The sequence below is a fragment of the Rhagoletis pomonella genome, unplaced genomic scaffold (genome assembly GCF_013731165.1).
Source record: "Rhagoletis pomonella isolate Grant_MI unplaced genomic scaffold, Rhpom_1.0 Rhpom_scaffold_00011, whole genome shotgun sequence".
NCBI lineage: Eukaryota > Metazoa > Arthropoda > Insecta > Diptera > Tephritidae > Rhagoletis > Rhagoletis pomonella.
In genome coordinates this window covers 17,514,232-17,538,863 of record NW_023458565.1, presented here as the reverse complement: position 1 = coordinate 17,538,863, position 24,632 = coordinate 17,514,232, and the positions used below count along the sequence as shown (strand labels likewise).

At 36.5% G+C, this 24,632-nt stretch overlaps 2 protein-coding genes across 2 annotated transcripts; both read left to right on the top strand.

The window, feature by feature from the left end:
• The first annotated feature begins 4,039 nt into the window (after positions 1-4,039).
• Positions 4,040-4,835, top strand: LOC118747039 (adipokinetic hormone-like). The gene is made up of 3 exons (XM_036481032.1): positions 4,040-4,189; positions 4,258-4,404; positions 4,530-4,835. Exons 1-3 carry the CDS (start codon positions 4,121-4,123, stop codon positions 4,569-4,571), a joined length of 258 nt encoding a protein of 85 aa, XP_036336925.1. The 5' UTR covers positions 4,040-4,120; the 3' UTR covers positions 4,572-4,835.
• Positions 4,836-15,512: 10,677 nt separating this feature from the next.
• Positions 15,513-24,250, top strand: LOC118747200 (serine protease 44-like). The gene is given in 7 exon segments (XM_036481189.1): positions 15,513-16,159; positions 19,807-20,195; positions 20,264-20,557; positions 21,283-21,491; positions 23,731-23,781; positions 23,783-23,803; positions 24,116-24,250. Coding segments are annotated over 7 exon segments (1,746 nt in total).
• The last annotated feature ends 382 nt before the right edge of the window (positions 24,251-24,632 follow it).

Here is a 24,632-nt window from a genome sequence, read left to right as displayed (position 1 = left end):
TTATTATTTAAGCACCCTTGACAGCAATTTTATTTTGTTAAATTAAGAATCTTGAAAGCACACAAATTCTCAGTTGATCACCTTTTGTAGTTAATCGTCTCACGTTGTATTTAAATTAGTATGTACCTATTTTTAAACAAACTCACTGATGTGTTTGCATATCGAAATCGCACAATTTTTTTATATTTTTATTTTTTATAAAAAAATGCAATTCACAAACAAATTGCGTGCACAAGCATCCCAAGGATTGCATATAATATAGCCATAAGTATATGTTTGCCTGCATGTGCAGTATATATTTTATGTTGTCATTTATTATTTTATACACTATATAATACATAGCTATATATGTATGTATTCTGTAAGCGCTAAACACTTTTACGGAATGAAAAAAATTGATTTAAATTCAATCAGTATGCTTTATTCGCAGCAGTTATAACTATACCACATACACCATACATACATATATTGTACGTATAATACTAATATTGTATTTTAAAATATTTTAGTGTTATATATTTACATACATACATATTCATGTAAAAGAAAAAAGTAAAGTTTATTAAAAAATAAAGTCTAATTTTATAAAATGAAAAATTAAGGCACCTTCAATGGTATTTGAATTTTTTAGTATGATTCGGGAATAAAAATATTTCATCTTTATACACTATTTTTTTAGAACTCTATAATAATTAGCAAAGTGATCGAAATTGACCAAATTTTATTGAAAGGAAAACTGCACAAAGGCTTCTCTCGGCTGTGGGAGAAACCGTTGTTCCACGGTACTACTAAGCCCCGCCTAAATCGGTAAGTCCATCAATCGTTGGCGTCAAGCTCAACTGCGCATGATATTGTGCTCACTTACGCGTAAATTTTGCGTAAGTCCCTGTGCAAGTGATGTTCTGGCGACATCAGAAGTCATCCCATAGCTGTTCGGATTGCTATATGGTGGCAGGTCTATAGCATCGTCCACTGCGTCCCACGTTCCTCCGGCGACCACACGCCGTCGGGTCCATTTCGTTGGGGAGAGCGCAGCGAAGAAGCACGAAATTTCGGAGAAATAGCCGTTTACTTTCGAGCAAAGGTCATCAATTCAATTGCCGGACGCCAATATCGAACAATTCTCGGCATGTGAGATCAGGAAAACTCGCGCTTTTCGGCATCAGCATGCAAATTCTGTCGGTGCCACTGGCTTTGGCAGCTTCCGACATCACTGCTGGCTACAATAGCTCGCGCATCTCTTCGGGACCCACGAGGTGTGACCATCGAATGAACTTTCCACTCACACACCCTAATGCGGAGATATGCGGGATCGAACTGGTGTAGGTGGTCATGCTCGTTTGAAAGACTACGATAAAGCGAGCCGCTCCAGCTGTGACTACCTTCGCGTCCGCGTACGTGTCGATCCGACAACCGACCCAGTAGAGAAATCAAAGTCTATTTGAACCACAGCCATCGAGCTGTATCCTTAAGCTGCCTTTACACGGGTCGATTTCTGTCGGCTGAAAAATCGACCAGCCACGAAACTTACATTATCCGGTTGAATTCCCATTTATACTGGTCCATTTTTATTGAACGACAAAAGGAAGCTTTAGAGTGTTATGAAAAGTCGAACGAGGTCTAAAAAGTCAAGTACCCTTTTGATCTTACTAACCAAGTAAGCAAACTAAGTAATGTATAGGTCCAGCTGTCTTTTGACGGTTGCCTTCCTCCGAACAAAACAGGCCAGAAGATGGATGGAATGAATGCTACTCTGAATTAGTGCTAGAAGGACTCTAACTAGTAAACCAATCTTGTTCCGACGAAGAATATGAAAAATGCACTTGAAGCAAGTATTTTAGAGTCTGACAGTTGTTAGTAAATGTGCCATCTTGCCTTCTTGGGAGTAAGGCTCTATCGATAGAATTTTATGAAGATGGGGAAGCCTCAGGAAGAGGCCTCATAGAGTCACATTGAAGCATCTAATAAGTTTATTGTAGCCCTTGGTGGTAGCCATGTACTTGTCTCAGTGAATGTAACGAATGATCTCTGTAATACAGATTACATATGTATATAAATCGCTTCAAATCAAACTTTCCCTCAATTAATCTTGATTCCCTTCTATCAAATACATTTCTATTAAAGGCTGTTGAGAAGCTTCTGATAAGTTTGTGCTTTGCATCCGGTTCCATCTCCCATCAGAGAAAATTACGTTTCATTAAAGAGGAACAAGAACTGTGCTGTCATGAGTCATGAGGGGATTCCAGCAGGGCTTCGTTGAGCAGATTCGATGTTACCTTTATTTCATTTCATATAGTTCAGTGAAGTTGAGTTCTCACATTCCTAAGATTTTTTAAAAGGTCTCACTTTGACTTTCCGGGCAGAGCTCACGTCCCATTTGAACTCGAACCTTATATTTTGGGGCCGAAGCACGACAAACCCAAGTAAATTCAGCAAATGGCTTGTTGCAGAGAGTAAGATCTAGTGCCTCTTCCCTTAAAGCGCTGCTGAAGATTCAGCTGGTTTACCAACTCCGCATTACCTATTAGTGATCTGCGTTGGGCCCTTCAACAATAATGTTAGGTGACCGAATCTATATCCGATTCAGTTCCTCATCATTACCATCATATATACGTGGTAAGACCATTTGAGCCAGCTTACCTATTCGTCAGCCTGAGCGAGACATTTCAGCCAGCGGCTAAGATCTGTTTCTAGGCCGCAATTGTAGACAGAATTTTCCCATCGCTAAAGTTACCACGGGGACCAGTATTAACATCACCAATAATGACAGCCACGAAATCCAACGCAGAATCATTCATCCCAACAAATGCTACTTTGGACAATTAGAAGTAAAGGCCTTTCTCAATGTACGCAAACAACAATGTATGTCACTCATCATGTCCATGCTGGAGTATGGTGCAGAAACATGGAGAATGAGAGCATCTGATGAGGAGACGCTTGGAGTATTCGAGAGAACGATTTTGCGAAACATTTTCGGGCCTTTAGGCGTTGACGACGGTGAGAACCGCAGATGATGGAGCGATGGGCTGTATAAGCTTTCCAACGACCTAGACATAGTGCAGCGAATTAAAATACAGCAGCTACCCTGGCTTGGCTATCTCGTTTGAATGAAATCAGACGCTCCAGTCGTGAAGGTATTTACACTCGCAATCCGCTAGTGCGGAAGAGGGAGGCCTGCTCTGCGACGGTAAGACCAAGTGCAGAAGCACTTGGCTTCACTTCCCATTTCCAACTGGCGTCAGCAGCACAGAAGAAAAACGACTGGCGTGCTTTATTGAACTCAGGCAAAATCGCTTGGGCGATTACAGCGTCAAAGAAGAGGACGAAGAAGAAGTAACCGTGAATTACGTGGGTTCGAGGGAACTCAGTTACCTCCACGATACATACGACACTTGGTCTTAATACCTTGGGTGTTTGTTTTCAGCCACCTCGCCATTTAAGAATTCAAACAGACGACAGGTGTAGCAGAAAGTTGAGACCGAGTTAAGCATAAGCCCTGCCAGTAATAAAGTGAGCAAACGGGTTGTTGCTTTTGGACAGTCGCTTGCGTACATACGAATGGAAAATGTCGCAAAAGTGTTCTCAGGAAATTCCAAATACAAATAATAAAGATGCGTAGAAGTCCTCGGATGTTTCGTTAGTGAAAAGCTTATATCAAGCACATCTCCTAGCAGCCCAAGATGCCTCTAGTTTAAGTGATTGTCTATACATAATAATTGGATCAGTCTTGAAATTAAATTAATTCGCTGTCTATAATAGCTTTCCAACTGTAGAGAACGAACCTTTTAAAGGACTTTTTAAAGCAACTCTCCTCTAGTAAGAATAGTTTTCACACGTCACCACCTCGCAAGATTACATAAAAAACAGAAATAAGAATGGAATACATATATATGTAATTATGTAAGTCACCCATTTTTTTGCTATTTTTAATCGAACTCGATTGCGTCATACGTACATTATTATCAGGGAAGCCAAATAAGTATGCGGCTAATTGAATAGCTAGACTACCCGTATCACCACTTAAATGCAAGAAGGATATCGGCGGCTGTATGTTGGTTGTTTCTTATAAAAACCGACATAAAACCCAGATGACCAAGCATCACTCAGCACAGTTCCGAAGATGTTCTCAACGCGCACACAACTTTTCGCAGCTCTATGCTTGCTAGTCTTGGCTGTGGCCCACTGTCAGGTGCTTTGATTGATTGATGAAATACGTCGCTTGGAATGTCAAGTAATAGAGTTGTTATATTTTTGCAGCTAACCTTCTCACCGGATTGGGGTAAACGTTCAGTGGTCGGCAGTGGTAGTGTGGGTAGCGGCGCGGCTGGCTTCTTCGATGCGCAGCCTAGTGGAAATTGTAAGACTTCGAATGAGATGCTGTTGGAAATATTTCGCTTTGTGCAGGTACGACAGGTGGGGCGTATGAGTAACTAAATATTTTTTTTTTTTAAAGAAATGTGCATGGAAATATGTACAATTTGTGAAATTTATTGCTAACATATTTTTTTGTATGTATATGTATTTCACAGGCAGAGGCGCAACTCTTCCTTGACTGCAAGCATCGAGAATAGGCGCTGTGCTTTAGTTTGACAGCATAAGTCAGCGCTTTAATAATTATCTATGTTTATTCCTTATTGAATATTTGATCAATCGTTAATTTGGGGTAGTCGGCATTAGTTTTAGATGTATTTTGTTTATAAAGCGTTTAAAATGCTATATAATTCTAACAAAAAAAAAGATTTAAATAAGTAATATCAATAAATGTATACTTCTGAAGAGATTAAAAATCAGTACTATCAATAAAATATTCATGTATGCATGTCAATAGAAATTTACGAGTAAACTTTTTTCTTTCGAATCCCTTAGCATACAAAAAGGCTATTTTCAGCTAAGACATGGCAAACATTTTCACTCAAACTGTATTCGTTGAAGGAACACAATAGAAGAGCTTCTTATAAGCAAAACGCTCCGTGTTCACAACGAAGCTTCTCAAGCGATTGAGATCCATCCCCGAAAGCTCATCGATCGTGTGGAAAAAGTGCATCCCAGCTTGAACCTTAGGATCACAAAGGCAGGTCACCAGAGCAGCAGGTGTTGCGCTGATTCCATCTCCGTAAGGGTCATCGATGATAGAACTCCTACCAATAGCGAGAGGTATGACTTGCTAAGTCCCAATATACATATTCATCTCCTTAAAAGGTGTCACACTGGAGAGGAACCAATACGAAGCATCCTTTATTGCAAAAAAGCGATAATGTAGCAAAGATGGTAATATCTACGTGAACTCGATAGTGCGTATTGGGGAATTAAAAGGGTATAGTTTATTCCCAAGGCAGAAAGAACTCACATCTAAGTACATATCTCCAAAGGATTTCAGATCAATCAGACTCTTTTCCTTGCTATTGAAGACTCTTTAGGGAATAATTGACCTGCATACAAGAAAAAGGATTCATCGGCCGGAAAACCGCCTTGCATACAATTGTACAGGTTATATAGAAGTATTTTACAAGAAGACAACAAGAACAAAGACTTCGTACTTGGTAACTTCTTTGTGGGTGCTTTTAATACTGTGCTACCGAAGGCCTCGAGAAGAACGTATTTAGGCTTATTTTCCGCATGCTCCCCGCTAGAATGTAGAAACGATGCTTCTGATGCTGCAGTCCGCGCTACACCAGGTTAAGAAGCACTGGTTTCTCGTTCAACTTGGAAACCTTGATTTCATACCTGAAAAAAAAACTTATCGATGGGTATTGAGGCTGGCTCCGAAGAGTTTATTTTCTTCACACATTCCTCTAAGGGTGAATGGTAGCGTGCTAGCTGCTGTATTAGAGGTCCAATTCACTTTTCCACCGATGGGTCGAAGTGGGACGGCAGAGTCGGAGGTGGTGTATTTTTTCAGGAACTTTCCGTAGATCTCATCTTTAGGCTACGCACCAGTGTAATACCGGTAAGAAGGGTAAATACCTATTTTCTATAGCTAGGCAGAAATCAAGGCCCTAGAATCGCTCCTGGTACGGTCGAAATTGGTCGGGGAATGTCATATCCCTCTCTTACTCACCTCATCTCTCTATAGATTTCCACCTTTTGGTGGTCATCTGTCCATAGCTATCTCGGTTAGTCTTACGGGATCTGGGATCACATCTTTACATTCAGCTTTCTCAGCTTAGTCGGTGATCCTTCACATTGCCGCATTCGAAGTCGACGGTTCATCGTGGCTACTTTTGTTCTGCCTTTCGGTACTGTGTACCGGTTTATCGCTGTATGCGGAGTTTTTCTGCCATTTGATAGCCGGCCTCTCGTTTTGCGCAGAGTGCTGTCTTTTGAACTCCCCACTAGCGTGCTTCTCCTCTATGCTGTTAGGGTATCTTAGATTTTTCCAGCATATTATGCGCCATCTAACTGCGCCCGCTCTGACCATACCTCTCTCGTGCCCAAGCTAAGCGCCCGCTCTCATGGTCTGTCGTGTCAACGATGGCTCCCAGCTGATGGATTATTCCCAGTGCCGCTTTGTATTGCGATAGAGCCTTCTTCCACTGTTTATTTCGCCGTTTCCGCGTCTTTGCTAGCGTTTGCTAAAAGCTTCCTTGCTCTGTCAGGAGTCACGGAAAGCACGCTGCTCTCGTCACTGTCGGAGTCGTTGATAGCTTTTCTCTCCAGCGAGCGACTTTCTTCCTTCCTCTTCCTTGTTGGTTTGTCTTTTTTTATTGTTGTTCATCTTGGTCGTACGACAACCTGTCCGACTAAGCGGAAGTAGTGGCTAATAATCAGAACGGAAGCGCATCACACCCTGATCACAACTATAATATATTTAGAAAAGCTATAAAGGAGCTTAAGCACACAGCACTGACCTCTGATCTTAGTCGGATACCGTTCTGGCATCGCACAGGCTCACCCTGTAGTACCCATTTCCAGTCGGAACCCTCGCGGAGCTTTTAGTTAAGGTTTTTCGTCAACATTTCTTGTAACGGGGAGGGCATAGATGTTTTTGTAGCAGCCTGTGGACTGTGGAACGCCCCACATTTAAAGTTCTTCTGGCGGGTAGTCGACAAGTTCATTTAGATTACCTGCAAATAGTATATGTAATGTCTTGGCGAGATCCTCACGTAGCAGCCTCCTAACCTAACTTAATCTGCCTCGGAGTACCTATATCGATGCAGAGATATGTAGACTCAATGTAAGTCTCGCTAAGACTGAAATTACGCTTTCGCAGCACACTCTAAGTAGAGTTGGCTTGGTTTTCGCTACCGAGTTAAAGTAGCTTGGATTATGCTAATTTCCACTTCCGCTTATTTAGTTTTCTAGACTTAAAGCATATCGCCATATTTAAAGATGGCTCAAAGCTCAGAAAAGCTTGACAGCAGAGTTTACTTACCTCAATTCTCTCTGAATTTTTGGAAATTGCTGTTTTTTAAGCTGAATAAAAGGCAATACAAATTAGTTTGGAAAAGTTTCGGAAGTAGAACGCTCTGTATCTATTATCAGCAGAATATGGTATAGCGACATCTGGCCAACGCCAGGGTAAACCACAAATACGTTGAAGCCAAGGTTCGCTTAAAGGCGGTAGTGATTACCAGGCATACCAGATTGCCCACAAGAATTAGGCTGGCAGTACTTTCAAGAAATCAAAGTTTTCTGCGTGCAGTCAACGGTACAGGTGCTATACCAGAGCCCCGGCTTGGCTATAACGATCTGTTTGCGGTGCTTCTAGATGCGACTTCTAACAACGTGAAGCCGGCGTTGAAGAAGTGGTGAGAGAATGAGACACAGTTGCCACAGCTGGTCATTGATCTCGCTAGTTTTAGGGGGTGAAAAAAGTTAAAAACAAAAAAAATGATTATGGGTTTTAACCGCCAAACAAAAAGGACATACATACATACATACATACATACATACATACATATGTATGTTGTATATAATTTTGTGAACTTCAAATTCTATTAAGTGTCGTCGCATTTTAGCCTTCGGTTTGAACTTTTTTTTATTTAGAATTATATGTGTGCTTCTACCTTTTTTGGTCACCGTAGCACGAATTAATTGTTTTTTTTTTATAGTTAATTCCAATCGTTCCATTAACAATGCTACACAAAATATGTACATACATATGTATGTATGAAGTGCATGCCTACATGTGTTCATATTCAGTTATTACAAATTATACGAGCATTACCTTAATTCGTACTCATCCACATTATTCTCATTATCTGGCTGTTAACTTTTTTCTAGCTCGAATTTAAGTGGCCTGTGTTGTTTGGGGGTTTAAATACTTTTAAATGTTTAAAAATTCAGTTTGCATCGGTCGATAATAACACTTACAACAAGACAGTTTGATTGATTGGACCAAACCAGTACGTTTTCTCTAATAAAATCTATATTTACAATATTATTCATAAATGCTACGGAAAGTGTGTAGTTTCACTGTAAAATGGAGTACTTACTTCTTAATTGCTTGGCTTTACAATTTAGTGCAAATAAGTGAAAGTAAGTGAAAATGTTTAAAAGTTTTTGTTGAAAAAAAAATCTTAGTCTTAGTTGTTTTAAATAAGTGATAAAAAATGTAAGAAACGATAATTATAAGTTTCTAAAGAGAGTGAAAATACCTCAGCTTATAATGCAATATACAAGACCAGTCGGGATAGTCACAAAACGGCGTTAAACTATCTAAATGTAGTAATACTGATCACAAGGAAGTAGTAAAATTCGGACGCTTTTCTAGTTCCTTCCTATGGTGCCGGTAACTTTTTGTCTTCGTTTTAGTCGCTGTCTTCATATACATACATATTCGCCTTCGTATAAGTCTTCGCATTTATCTTTGTCTTGGTTTTAGTCAGTGACATCCAGGAGAAGGCAGAATATTTTTCATTTACAATTTTTTTATTTTATTTTTTATAAAGGTACGTTCACTCTATTGGCCTTATTAATAAAAAATAAAATTTGTGTGTATGAAGTTTTTTTAAATTTGGTATAAAACTGTACTTTTACTTTACATTCGGTATAAATTTTGAGCATCGTTTTGCAGTTCGCTGGTATATCGTTTATGCGGGCTGCAAGGGAATCGGTTTTGCCACCCACCGGCGAGTCGTTTTTTCGACCTTCCTAAGAGCCGCTTTTGCGACCCGCCAGTAAGTCAGTTTTGCGGCCGCCGGCGAACTGTGCTTTTCATCCTACGACGAGTTGGTGGGCGAGTCATTTGCGACCGTCGCCGGCGAACAAATTGTTCACCAGAACGAGTCGGAAACAACGTTTGGCTACTTGGGATCGCATTCGTCTTCGAAATGTATCCGTATAATCTTCGCATCAGTATTCCCACTTCATATTCTTCGTCTTATTATTCTTTTTATTCATTATCGACTTCGTATTCGAATTCAACTCCGTATTTGTCTTTGTATAAGCCTTCGCGTTTACCTATGTGGATTCGCCTTTGTATACATCTTCGTATTCGTGGTCGTATTCTTATTCGTATTTAACAAAGCTGTCGTCTTCGTATTAATCTTCGTGTTCATCCTCTTTTTCGAATTTCTCTCCAGATAGGCAAGCACGAATACGAATGTCTGAGTATTTGTCCTCGTATTCGAATTCGTCTTAATAAATGTAGCTACGTCTTCGTCTTCATAAATTCTCCCCACTCATCTTCGTTATCGTTTTGTAATCGTATTTCTACTCGTAGTTGCTTTCTTGTTCGTATTCGTGCTCATCATCGTATTATTCCTCGTCCAAATACAACTCGAATTGAAAAGCTTGCAACAATAACTACACACAAAAGCGTAAATTTTGATAAGTCGGTTGCAGCTGTAAATTTCAATCATAGACCATACAGAAAAATACCTTTCCAATAGTGTTTTTGATATCGCAATCAGTCCAGTGGAATCACCAGATAAAGGTGGACGAACTTATGCTAGCCTATTACTCGTATATAGATTATCAAGATTTGACGTTCGATTACCCAAAAATAACCAAAAACGAAAAATAACCAAATTCCGGCTCATAAAATTTACGAATAAAACGAATGAGTCGAAGCCCAGCTAAGAGTGGTGATCTCAGAAGACTACCATGTCAAGTACGCGTGATGTTACCACTTATGGTTTGGAATTGAGAAAAGACCCCACCAGAAAATAACCTTCTTCATTGATGATTTACGTTCACACCGATACCTCTTAGAAATTAGTTTCTGGGGTAGTCCCAATGGCTTTCGCAATCAAACAACTGTTACTGGGTACGTCTCTAGCACCAGTGCTCGACATGAAAAATGGGATGGATTATCAAGCATATTCATATCGGACCTGCTGGATAAGCGTCGACATGCCTGGGCGATACTTGACGAAAGGCTGTGTAGTGCTTTGGCCTGGCTCCAATATTCGCTAGTTGGCTTACGCGAGGGTATATTACCAGGGCTTGGAGAGTGATCAGGGTGGCGTTTATTCCGTTGGCCCTTAAAATCTCTCACATCTCTGATAGGCTGATGACTCTACGTATTAGAACAGTGGTCGCCTTTCAGATGCTCAATATGCGTATATGAAAAGTAGGTCGATCCAGAGCGGATCGCAGGCAGAATTGGGAAAGGGGACCAATAAACTTCTACGCAGATAGGCGGAAGCTTGCCGGAAGGGTTGATAGAGAGGTCTCGTGCAGGGAGCTCTCTATTAACCCCGAAATCAGTCCTCTACATAGATCACTATAATATTTTTCAGGCAGAAGTCATTAAGGAACCAGTATATTGGCTAATAAGAATCAGTTGTTCGTTATCAGCAAGGGAGGTAAATATCCACTCTGATAGCCAAGCAGAAATTTGAACTTTTGGACTCGCTCACAGTGCTGCCAAAACTATTTAGTACATAATATCTTACATCTCTTACAGTTTGTTTGGCGCTCACCAAGAAAAGTTGACTAACTACATACGGACAGATGAGCCTCGTATGAGCTTAGCGAACTCTATGCGAAAACCAGTACTAAAATCAGACTGGAGGCGTTCAAGGGATCTCCTTGAGCTTACAAAATCGCATTGAGCTTTGGTACTCGCCTTCCTAAAGTAAAATGTATATTAATAATACTTAATCGCCGTTTACTTAGGTATCTGTTGCACAAAAAGACAAAAAACTAAACATGTTTAGTTAACCTTGTGTAAAGAAAATAATTGGTTGCGCAAAACCCTAAAAAACAACAAAAAATGTAAAAAAAATTTGCATTTTCATAAAAAAATGGATGTATTACGCCTATATAAACCCTGCAGGAAAATTGTCTATAACCGTGTGAAAGCGTTAACATTATTCTATCGCTGACTGAGCTTGCCATTTTGTTGCAACTAAAACAAATTGAAATTTTAACCGAGGCCAAATTGGGTGCCCAAATAATTCAAGGAAGGCTTTTAAATAAATATTTACATAAGGATACTAGCAATTTACGGTTCTTACATGGGTATTTTTGGTAAGAAAAAAGTTTAGCTTTACCTGTTTAGGTTCGATACCAATACACTGCCAATTCATATATCTACATTAGGGTGCATCACTCTCCATACATAAAAAAAAAAATCGTACAATTTTTCCATCGGAAATACAAAATGTAATATATTTTAAGACTTCCGCCAAAATATTTGAAAATATATTAGGATTTACGTGAGCTGGACCTATTCGAAAACACCAAGTCAAGTATTTTATAAATAAAATAAGTTATTTTACGTTTTTTTTGTTGTTGTAAAAAATCACTTCAGATGATACAAGATTTTAAGCTTAAAAGGTCTGCATAAAAATGTTAAACAATTTTATCAACGGAATCAAACTAGTAAGATTTTTGGATGTATTTTCAAATCGGTTTAGCTCACTTAAATATTAATATTTTACCGAAATATTTTGGCGGAAGTTTTAAGATATAATAAGTTTTATAATATTCCGGTGGGAAAACCGCATTTTTTTGGTGATGTACCCTAATATACATACATATTTACAAATGGATAACCACTCGTGCATACAAGTGTCAATGCAAACACATTCCAACAACGATTACAAAATGCTATACAAACACGAATTGGATAAACCGGACGCATAACCGGTGGCATCAATAAAACTGAATGTGAGTAATAAAATCACAAGCCGCGTTTTTTCATTATTTTTTAATTTGATCGAATAAACACTTTGTTCTTTAATAAACCGTCATGCGTGAAATTATGATTTAAATCAAAATAATTGTTATTGCTTGAAACAATAACAAAAGTGAGTGATACCACTCGTAAAACTAGGCTGGATTCGGTAGCAAATTTAGAAGTGGCGCTAAACATACATAGTATCGCTACTAGGGATGTTGATTTTTTAGCTTTTTTCGATCCCGGGATCACACGGTATGTCATTATCACAATCCCGGGATCCCGGCATTAGTCCCGGGATTTAGATATTCATTACTTTTCAACAACTTAAATCAAAAAATTTGTTTTTATATTGTTTGAGAAGCTCTCCTACCATAAAATAAATAATAAATAAATGGGTTTGAAAAAAAAAAAATAAAATTTTTTGGATTCACAAGGACGAATTATTTTAATTTTAATTTTTTAAGCTGATAACGTTAGAAGGACGAAATTCGAGTATGTTATCGAGTTTATATAACATATAATTTTTTCAAAAACGAATATTACGAAATTTCAAGGATCAAAATTTAAAAGGCCATTTTCAATACTTACCAGTCCTTCTGCACCAAAACCTGGAATCTGTTTAAATTCTAAAGGATTTCGTCTTTCATTTTATACCCATACTTCTTCTCTAAGCAGATTTCTCTAAATTTTTAAAATCATTTTTAAATTACTGACGTCAGAGTGAAAAACTAAAAACGCAATTTTACTATATTTGGCCCATGTTTTCGCGAATATATTGATATTTGTGTTTAAAACTTACTTTTGCGCGGTGTTATATGTATAGTGAGCTAGACATTTATAAAAAAATATTAATTATTATTAAATAAAAAAAGAAATGTAGCCAATACTGGTCAAGAAAAGGAGTTTCTATTATTGCCATCAGTGTAAATTACAAATCCCGAAAATCCCGGTATTAACATTCCAAATCGCTACAAATGTAGCCTAATGTCGAGTTTCCACGTGCTATTAAATTGTAAAAATTTTAATGACAGGCACTAATAAATGATCGTGCTGTTGCTTTAATAAAAAACTCAGTGGGCATAAGTTACAATCGGACAGACAATCACACGGCACAGTCTTTTTATTAATTTAGAGGAAGTAGAGTCATGTCCGACCATAAAGTCTTTTACGAGCGTTTTTAGACGCAACTTTTACAGGGACATTCTGGTTAAGATGGTAAAAAGTCTTTCGTAAGAAAAATGAAAAAGAGATGGCAAGTTAGTCCGAAAGGCTTTTGTTATTCTAGCACAAAGGTCTTAGAAAAAAAGCTTATGACCACATATGTGTATCTCGGTAACCGTTCCATTAATTTGTACCAAACTCGCTACAATTATTGCACTTGCTACATAAAAGCAAGACGTTGAACTAAAATTACGCCCACTTAACTTATAACGGTAAATTTAAGAAAAGCTGAAACTTCGATATTTCGAAATTTAAGGACACCAATTTAATCAACATCGATACTCACAACAATCCCCTGAACATAAGTAACATTACTATGGAATTTCGGAAATTGGATGTGGTACCGCCAACTTATAGCCACATAACTTTATCTCGTTAAGGGTCGTTTTCTCAAGTAACCGGTAACTTTAAAACTCACTTTATATTTAAAGGTGGCAAAAAAATTTCAGAAAACGGCCTTAAGTCTGTCTAACTGAACATACTATCGAAGATGTTTGAAATAGGGGTAAAATCACCCCTGCTTTGGATAGGTGAAAAAACTATATTTCATTTGTACGCCGGATATTTAAATGTTCTGATTCACCCAAACATACGAGTTTTTACTTGTCTTAATTTAGTTTTCTTTTAATTATTGCATTTTTTGTCATAAAAAGAAAAAAAAATATATTCTTTAATTTCATTTGATCTTTAGAAACAAATTTGTTTTTTATTCATGAGTGAATATTTTATTGTTTTAAACCGAAAAAATATATATATTTTTTGTTATATTTTCTTTTCCCAATGTAATTTACTTGTAATTATTAGATGTGTTTATTCAATTGTAAAAACTTATTTTATTTTATTTTTTTTATTATTTGAATTGAAATTTTTTTTCAAAGTTTAAATTTCGTTCTATGCTTAGATTATATTATTTTATAAAGAAAAATGCTTTTTTTTCATTTAATTGAGTTTTTAGGAACTTAATTTATTTTTTTTAATTAAGTTTTTTTTTTTGAGCAATTTTAATGAGGCCGTTTTTAATGAAAACTATTGTGGAAAAACAACAATAATTTATAATTGGTAGAAGTTATAGCTGCTATTGAGGAGATGTCCTCATCAGACTTCTTCACTGGGATTCGATCCAACGACCCCAGCTGCCTCAGCCACTGGTCTACACACTGTGCTAAGTTCGCCTTATAAACTGTTGTTTCTATTTACACTTTTTTCGTGTGTTAAGCCAACTACAATCAAGCGCAGCAATTTTTTAAATTTAATTTTCTTTTTATTTTTAGATTTTGTATTAAAAAGAAAAATATTTTTTTAAATGTATCGAAGTAATTTTTAGAAATTTATTTTAATAAAATTTTCAGGTTTTATTTGTTTTAAAAAGATGTTTGTCATTCCACTTTCTTTTATTTTTTAGAAAAGAAAATATTTCTTTTAATTATTGAAAGGGTTTTATATCTATTTTTGTTTTTTAATTTAGATAGATAGAAGATAGTTGCCAGGTTTGACAACTGTTTTACGAAAGACCTTTGCCCGGTTTCGGCTCCTGTTACTAAATCAAAAATATACGAAATATTTAGTATGGACTAGGATGAAATTTTATATACATACATTCCTAGACCGACCCCGAACTATTCGAGCTGTAGAATCTATGTCATTGCGTTGATTTAGATTTTAATAAGCAGAATTATATTTTTATATAGATTATAGATGACCATCAATTTAGCACTTTTTAGGCCTCCAAAGCGATTCATATTTATATCAAATTGCTCACGACCCTGTATGGTACGTAGTAAGTGGTCCGCAATTAAATATGTTTGCATGTACATATGTATAATTGAAATTAATCGGTGTTAGTGACGATGCGTTCAACTCACCTCAATTCTAATCAAAACAATGCAAATCTAATGTGTTAATATTTAGAATAATTTTTGGAGTATATGAAGCAGGAAATTACTGCACACCATGTCGCTCAACAAGCCAGCCAACCAACCAACCAACCAACCAACCAATCAATCGTATAACCATGCCATCTCCTGCATTGTAGGGCAGTTGACAAATGTGGTTACCACAGTTTGTTGCAACACGTCGATGCGTCTAGTCGAAACGCGGTGCGTAGGTACGACGCACATACTTTGAGCAACTTTCAAATGAGATACATACATACAGGTTTTTTGTATACTACCCACTGTACTTTATTTGGAACGCAAAGTTTAAATTGGATTATATCAGCATGATTTGGAGCAGCGATCTATGTTACAAGCTTTACTTCTGGCCATTTTTGAACTATCTGGCTGGTATAAAAGGAATTTGTCCATATTTTATAGGTTATTTTCCCTTTATCACACTAGCGCCGGGTACTATATTGACATCGCCTTCCACAGCTTCCACAACAACATCCACCACAACGTCCACCACAATCACGACGACGACAGTCGCTACAACGATTCCGACGTTTCCGACGTTTTCGCCTACACCGCCAACCGTGACCACCCAGCAACCGTGTCCGGCACAACCATTGGCGTGCTTGAATGGTGGCGTGCCACCAATAGCCTATTGCCCCTGTATCGATCCAAGGCTAAGTGGGCTGGCGGGTGGCACTGGAACTACCGCAGCGGCGCTGCTTACTAGATTCGGTCAGGCATCACAGACGCAACTCCAAAGTGCAGGACAATTGACTGATCGTCTGACATTTGCACCAATTAATACACAACCGAATGGCGGTGCGGAAAGCTTACAACCAAAAGCTAGTGGATCTTCATTGTCAAATTCATTTTTCAATTTACCGTTTGGTGTGCAAAATGGCGCGCAGTCGCCAGGACCTGTTGGCTCAGAAGTGATGGTTTTCAGTTCGCTCAGACGACGCAGGAGGCGACGAAAGTGAATATATGAATTGAAGTTTATGCGCAGTAATAAATTAGTAATGTAGGAATTGAATGAAGTATTAAGGAAATCATGGATATACATACATATATCTATTTATTTTGAAATCTCTGTGAACCAGTAAAAATTCAAAGCATAAAATGTTAAAATAAATAAAAAAACGCACATTTCGGATATACAAAATTGGCATTTTTATATTAAGGGGCGTCCCAAAAACTTGGAGCAGGGTTTTGTATGGTTTGAAAATTTTTGTTGCGAGAAATTTTAATTTTTTGAATTTGTAATTTTGCAAAGCAATTTTAAATTTTTTGGGATTTTTTAAAATAGTTCTACTGGAATAATCGAAATATTTCCTAAGATAAAGGTTAATAATTTCTGGTGAGCTCTAATTTACTGACATTAGGGCGAAACGATAGTGTGACAAGAACTGAGATTTGGTGGGCAAAGTACTAGAATGGGGTACTTGAGTTCAATGTGCACTGGTATAAAAAATCGGACCTTAAGAACCGACTGTAAATGGCGAAGATGTAATTAAAAATAAAAAAAAAATAAGCCTACGTTCGGCAAAAAAAAATCGGAATGGTCTCCTTTGACGTTCGACTGTAGATGCCGAAGATATGGCGAAAAATGTAAAAGTGGACTCCAACGTTGGACAAAAAAAAATTTAAATGCTTCCTTAGTAAACGTTTAATGATTTTTGGCGAGCCTTAATTTACCGACATTAGGGTAGTACGCTATGATTATAAGAACTGAGGTAAATGAAATTAGGAACAAAATCAAAAAAATACAAGAGCGTCGATACTTAATGATAAAACTCCAAATGTCGAAGATTTGGCGGAAAATGTAAGAAGACTATCGAAATTTTCTCCTTTGAAATCCGACCGTAAATGCCAAAGATATGACGAAAAATGTAAGAAGGCGACACATTCCCCAAAAAAAAAAATCCAACTAGCCTTCGAATCGAAATACTTTCCCTAGCAAAAGTTTAATGATTTTGGCGAACTTTAATTTATTGAAATTAGGGTGGTACGTTAGGATTATAAGAATTTGAAGTCAATGAGCTTTGAAACAAGAAAATAGAAGAGTATCGATAGATCATACTTTAAGATAAATGCCGAATGTTAGACGCAAAATGTAAAATGGCGACACCCCACATTAGGCTAAATTTTTTTTTTTCAAATTGTCTTGCAAAAATACCTTAGACTCGGCGGACTTTTTTTCTGGTACGGTCTAATGTACATACATAACTACACAATGGTTTTCGAAAAGGTAATACCCATTATCTATATTTCCATATTCTAAGCATTAATTGGACTATGCTGGTGTCTATACCATAAAAATACATTTGTACAATTAGTTACGCTTCGTTTTTTACTATGTAAATGGTAGTAGTAAAATGCATTAAATGCTTTTTTTTGTTGCAATAATGGCTTTGTGTTTGTGTGATATTAATGTATGTGTTTTTTTTTAGCGAATTTTTAACTGACCCAATTTTGTTTTTACTTTTTCGTTTTTTCCATTTTTTTTTTTTGAAATTTTGCCACACTCTCCCTCAGCACAAAATTGCGTCGATTCAAGTTTTCAACCTGGCAATTGTGTACAAATAAATTTATGTCCGCAATTAATGCAGGATTATTATGATGCTATGAGAACTTCGTCGTATTTCAACGATTTTCAGAATTTCATTAGCGGTTCCGTGTGCGGCTTTGATGGATACACTTTTATGGTGAGTACTTACTATTAGCTAAATGGTGCATAGTTATTTATAAGAATTGGATTTTTTGAAAGCAATGTTTTTTTCACTTTTCTTTCTTAATTGAATTGGCAAACAAATAGAAACGTGCAAAATTTTGTTTGTGGGCTCCAATTTTCATAAAAAAAAATTGCACATAATTTTATTGAATACTTACAATGCGAAAAACGGGCTCAGTAAAGTACTAACAGCCGGTTTCACTACCAAGATAAGTTTTCATATTAAATTGCTATCGTGAATCTGACCGTAAGTGTTATATATCGTTGAATTAATATGCTTCTGCATCTCCTGCGGGATTGTAAGTCTTTCCACTTACGGTTAGCCACATTTTGCTAGTGTGATAGCAAAAACTTCAGCCCGAAAATTACTTTGTGATCGAACAGACCCTTCGAGTGGGGATCAGTCTACACAATAATTTTTGAGATATCCGTAAATATACAGGGCATATTTTTTCTTTTTATAATTTTCATAATTTTTTTAAATTTAATTATTTATTTAATTTTTTAATTTTATTGTTTTAAAAAGAAAAATATTTTTTTTACTTCATTAAATATTTAGAAACGTATTTTATTTTTTTTTGTCTTTTAGTTAATTAAATTTTTTCAATTTAATTTTTAGATTTCTTGTTTTAAAAATAGATTTTCTTGTTTTTTCATTTAATTTTTAGAAAATTTGTCTACTTATTTTTTTCTTTTTTAGTTTCATATTTATAATTTGACTGTCTGTTATTTTTTAGGTTTTATTGTTTAAATTGAATTTTTATAAAACTCATTCCTAAAAGATATACAGAATAACGCTAAGACCTCCTCGTCAACAGATCTTTTAATCACCCTTTCGAAAGACAGAAAAGAGCTTTTAAAATAGCTGCCAAAACTGATTATTATCTTACGGAAAACTTTTGTCTTTCGAAGGACTGGGGTGAGTTGGTGTTTCAGTTGTCAGAATTGCGCTGATAGATTCTGCGAAGCGTTCAGTAAAAGCAATCACTTTCCACCGTTTCAAAATGGAAACATAGTAGAATGTATATGTAGAATGTATATATTTTTTTTTGTTTTATTGAATATGACCATGGATCATTGAAAGAATATAGAATATCCCCATTTCCGTATATCCGCTCTTACCATACACACAGTTCCCTTAACCCTCGGGCAGTCTGGTAAGCACTTTTCTTTATAAAAATATCGATAATCGATGGTTTGGGACAGATGCAATTTAAGGCTTTCGTTTGACATGATCTGCTCATCCCAGTTGCCGCAATTCCGGCTGACCTTTATATCAACCCTCTCCAGCATTGCATGGTTACTTTGTCTCAACAGTTTTCTACTGAACTAGCGAGCAGTATGCAATAATTGGTCGAATTACCACCAACATGGATATCTATGACTTGAGATAGTGGATTGCAGAGGCACCAAATTCGAGCTCTCGGCCGGGTGATCTCACTGGTAGGAGTGGACTTGAGACTCAATGAGGAGCAGAGGAGTTATCTACCTGGTCCGCCAAAACACCGACCAGGACCAGTTGAGACAGCTGCGAAATAATTTCAACCCAATCTCCAAAATCGGCTTTCCCTCACTGGAACCTCTTTCGGTCGTGTTCTAGAACCTCTTTCGTTTAGCACCACCTTTATTTTGAGTAGCCTGGTGAGCAGGCTTAACACTGCCTCATCCAGCGCCCCCTCGGAGCGAGTTTTTCCTCCAGCACGGTTCCACTGTCTCTGCTATTTTCAAAGTTAAGTTAGAAAAAATGTTGCATGTGGTAATTTTAAATAGACATTTTATTTTGGTTTATAGTTTTATTAATTTGTTAATTACGGAAATGTATGTATGTACATATTTACTTCTTCAACTCTACAAATTCAGGTCTGTTGTGCCCTGACCCGCAATCTACAAAGCCCAGCAAAATCTATGCCTTTCAAACCCGTCGCTACACAACAACAGAGTGGACCAAATACATTGACATTTAAATTTTCATCGCTCAATTCGAATGCCGGCATACAAACATCGCCACAAATTAATCCAACGAGTACGCCATCACAATTAGTAACCCCAGCGCTAATACCTCCAACGAGTGTGCTTATACCCAGCAGTACAATAACCACTGGCATCTTGCCAGCCAACTCCAACCGGCCAGTGGTGGTATTGCCACCTTCAATTCCAAACAACGTCAATTCCACAGTTGTAAATATACCCACGCGCTTGCCATCGTTGAGAGGGCAGCAAAGTTGCGGATTGACTTCAGCTTATACAAATAAAGTTGTTGGTGGTTCAGAAGCCAGTCGAGGTAAGAAAAAATTATTCTAAAAAGTGAAGTTGAAATATGATTCCTATGACATTAATCATCCATTTCAGGCGCCTATCCATGGCTCGTCGCTTTGGGCTATCGCGACGAATATAAACCGGATGCTTTGAAGTTCCTTTGTGGTGGTAGCTTAATCTCAAGTCGCTATGTTTTAACCTCTGGACATTGCATCAATGCCTTGCTGAGCACAGTACGCGTGGGTGCACATGACCTTAGTAATGCTAATGAAGAGGGTGCCATAAATATATCCGTTGAACGTAAAATAGTGCATGAGCAATATAATGAGCGTTATGTCGTTAATGATATAGGATTGGTTAAGTTGCGCGCAGCAGCGCCAAATACAGGTAAGAAAATACTTCACTTATGTACATGTTAGACTATCTCACGCCCTATAGACAGATATAGAAAATCGGTTAATCTTTTCCAAGCGAATTTCAAAATCTAAGAAGTTTCAGCTGCATTGTCAGAAAAACGTTCGGATACCAAGTATTTGTAAGGGACTTCTTAATATGCAATTTGTTCTTCCATAGTTTTTGTTGTAAAAAATTTAATAGAGAAAACTTATAAAGCCAACAATTTATATTATCTATCAGATCACGATAGACCACGAGCTAAGCTGAATTGTTTTAAGAAAAAAACAAAACTGAGGATGGAAGGAAATAAGGTTCCTATGGTACCTTGAACACGAAATTAAGTCCAGACGTGCGTAAAGTTTTGAAATTTGAATGAAGAGTGCGTTAAAAACGGTCGCAAAAGATTACTTACTTATGTATATTGGTCTATCGAAAAAGATATTTCACTGTAAAAGATGGTTAAAAAAAATATATATATTTAAGAAAACGCAATATCTAGAGTTGCAAATTTCCAAGAGGCCCAGCGCAATTACATTAAATTTGGATAAAACTTTTTTGTGCGTGCTATTAAAAGCACATCGAAGTTTATGATTCGCTTGGATAAACAACCATTTTTTTTTTCTTTTAGTGTGGCAACCTAATATACATAGCTGCGTTCCATAGTAAGATAAAAATATAAAACATTGACCTATCTTTTCTTTTATTTATTTTCACAGCATATATTGGCCCAATTTGCTTGCCTGATGGAGAACGCTTCGAACAGAATTTTGTGGGCATGAACCCATTTGTTGCTGGCTGGGGTGCAGTTAAGTTTCAGGGTCCAAGTTCAAATGTTTTGCGTGACGTTCAAGTGCCCATTGTGAACCAGCAGTCTTGTGAACAGTCCTATAATTCTGTGTTTCAACATATTGCATTTACTGATAGGGTGAGTTTAACATATACATACTATAAGCATTTACTCTTCTTTTTCGCTATAAATATATTAGGCCAGTTCGCTGAACGCGCTAGAGTAGTCTAATGTAGGAAAAACCGTTCGATCACTAAAGGAATGTATTTTTATCCTATAAGATGTATTATGTCTAATACATATATATGTACAGGGGTGGGCGATCGCAATGTTACGAATTAAAAATGCTAAAATTTTTTTATATTTTTTTTCAAACGTCATTTCATCATAAAAATTTTAATAAAAGTGTATTACGGTTCGAAGTAACCACCATTAGCGCGTATAATAGCATCGAGTCTTTTCGGGAATCTTTCACAGGCTGCACAAATGTGGTGTGGTGGTATTTTGTCCCGGTGGCAGCACGGTGGCAGGGCGTTGATTCTCTCATAAGTATTTGTTAGTTGATGCTTTTGCCTCGAGAATGATTTTAAGTCCGGTGAATATGTTGGTCATTGTTGCAAAGAAATTAAGCTGGGAAGTTTTTTTTTCTAAAAAACGCTGGATTTCGCGAACTTTATGCGATAATGCCGATTCTTATTGAAACGCCCAATGATTTTTTACCGAATTGTTTTATGCTCAAGGTTACAAAGATGTTTACATCGAACAGTAATACACTTTTTAACTGACTTCACAAAAAGGAGATATTTGTAATATTTTTGTTTTGTTTTTATGTATGTTACCGCATAACTTTGGACCACGTTAACCGATTTCTATAATTATTTTTTTAAAGGAAAGGTGTTACCTCACAGTTGGTCTCCTTCTAATTTGGTTTAAATCCAATCATTGGATCATGAAGAGATTAACGATAATTTTAAATTTTTATATGAGAATTGAAGTCGGTTTTGTTTTTTGCTTAAAAATTACTTGTTTTTTTTTTAATTTGAGCTGTTTTTATGATGAACGATGTTAAAAAAAAATAGACAAAATTATACATAGCATTTTTAATTGGTAGCACTTCGAGCGCCTACGCCTGTATTTCGGCGGCTGAGTGTAAGATCGACCTATCTCGGCAGCCGCTTCGAAAACGCCTTATTTTAGAAAAATGTTCAAGAATGCCCTATCTCAGAATTTGGAAATATGAGCAGAAAAGCGTGTTACTTAGGTGTACGCGGCGTATGAGTAACATTATTTCGTGCTCAATTTTCATACAAATAATCTTCCGCATTTTTATTTGACCACTCATTATTTCGTATTTATTCATCGATTTTCTTCATCAGTAACTTGCTTTTTTTTTGTAACAGAACAGGATTTAGTACAAATGCGAAAATTTGGCACATAACCTGTAATTTTTAAAATTTTTATTCTGTTAAAGTTTGATTTTTTTTTTTAATTTTTTCATTAAAAAATAAAAAAAGCTGGAATGATTAATTAATTTGTCAGAAACTATAAGCCCCATCGGAAAGTGATGTATATACGGATTATGGAGAATTTCATTGGCTTTCATTTGCCGTTACTTATATTCAGATTTTTAAATTGGTTCGTAAGATATACGTGATTAAACGGAATCAATTTTTGATTTAACCTGAATAACGGTAAATTACAAATATCTCGAAAACGTATCCATAGAAAAAAATTTTGTTTTACTGTAAACCAGTGATATTAGTTGCTCATGTACGCCCTTTCTAGTGAACACATTGCTCGCATAGGCGGAGAGCGTGCATGGCTCACGACAGAAATGACTTAACAAACATATTTTTTTAGAAATATTTTCTTCAATAAATGCAGTTTTTGAAAATATAAACGAAATGTAAAACACTCGTTGAGAACATATTTTTAATGCAACTTGGATATTTATAATGTTTTAATTACAAAAAAATTCTAATTATAAAATTATTTTGTTTTTAAAGCTCCAATGCCACTTCGCTTACAAAAAAATTTCATCAACTTTCGTCAAATACTTACAGAGAAAATGAGCTTTGAATAAAAGATTGCTTAAAAATGTAATTGCTTATAAAAACTTTAAAAACTTAACACCCAAATTCATAAAACATAAAGAAGTCTTTAACTGCTATACTACTATAAATCTGTTTTATTTTTTACGAATAAGGCCATAAAATTCCTTCTTCAACCAAATTCTGAGATGGGGCTTTTTCGAACCGTCTGCCGAGATAGGTCGATCTTCCATGCATGCACCCATCGTTCTTAAATTTAAACTAAATTACCATGATTCGCTTTCTGTGAATATTGTGCACATAATACGTTTTCCCCCCCAATTCAGTTCATCTGCGCTGGCAATTCTTATGTGGATGCTTGTCAGGGGGAATTCGGTGGGCCCCCTAAGATTTCCAATGGTAATTTTAAAAATTTAATTTTAATTTTTTTTTTTTTTTTTTTTTTTTTTTTTTTTTTTTTAATCGTGTTGCTTGTTAGACACCAATGCCTGTATGTGTTCATATGTATACGCACCTACATACATATAAGTGATTCACTTGCTTGAAAGTTCATTGCCATTACCAAACTTCATTAGTGTTTTATTCGAAAGTATTTATTTCTTTAGTCATTGTCGTATTAATTTTTTACTTTTCAATAAATGTCCATACATACATTCATACATATGATAAGTACTTTCTGTTTGTGATTTGCTCTCATTTCCCACAACTTAGCTGGAGAATGGCGCTTATCATTATTACATACTTGGCTTGGTTTCTTACGGTTATGAATGCGCTCGGGCTGGATTTCCTGGAGTTTACACACGTGTGGCTTCCTATTTGCCGTGGATTCGCAGTCACATGACTTAACGATGAGTTTAAGATGAGTAAAATTGGTATTAATGCGTTTAATGTAAAAAAATATTAGTTTACTGTATGTAATAAAAATCTGTTTTTAAGTAGAAGTTTTATCACATTTTGTCTTTATATTAAGATATGGGTTTATCTTAGATTCTAATAGCCTTATTCATAAAAGATAAAGTAACTTTTATGTAAATTAATATGTGGAAACGGTTTAGAACTGATGACTTGTTTTCTGAGTATCGGGTCTTGAAGAAAGACGTCAACAAGGCTATCCGGATCCAAAAAATTAAATATTACGAACACAGGTTTAGTGTTGCAGTGGGTTCCAAGCAAACCTGGCAACGGGTCCGTGAAATAGGCATTCTTAAAGTGCATTCTGCCAAAAATC

What these genes read in the sequence shown, in the direction of transcription:
- LOC118747039 (XM_036481032.1), top strand. Translation starts at nt 4,121, where the DNA reads ATGTTCTCAACGCGCACACAACTTTTCGCAGCTCTATGCTTGCTAGTC. An exon ending in TGGCTGTGGCCCACTGTCAG is followed by an intron (nt 4,190 to 4,257) that starts GTGCTTTGATTG and finishes ATATTTTTGCAG; the next exon opens with CTAACCTTCTCACCGGATTG. An exon ending in AAATATTTCGCTTTGTGCAG is followed by an intron (nt 4,405 to 4,529) that starts GTACGACAGGTG and finishes TGTATTTCACAG; the next exon opens with GCAGAGGCGCAACTCTTCCT.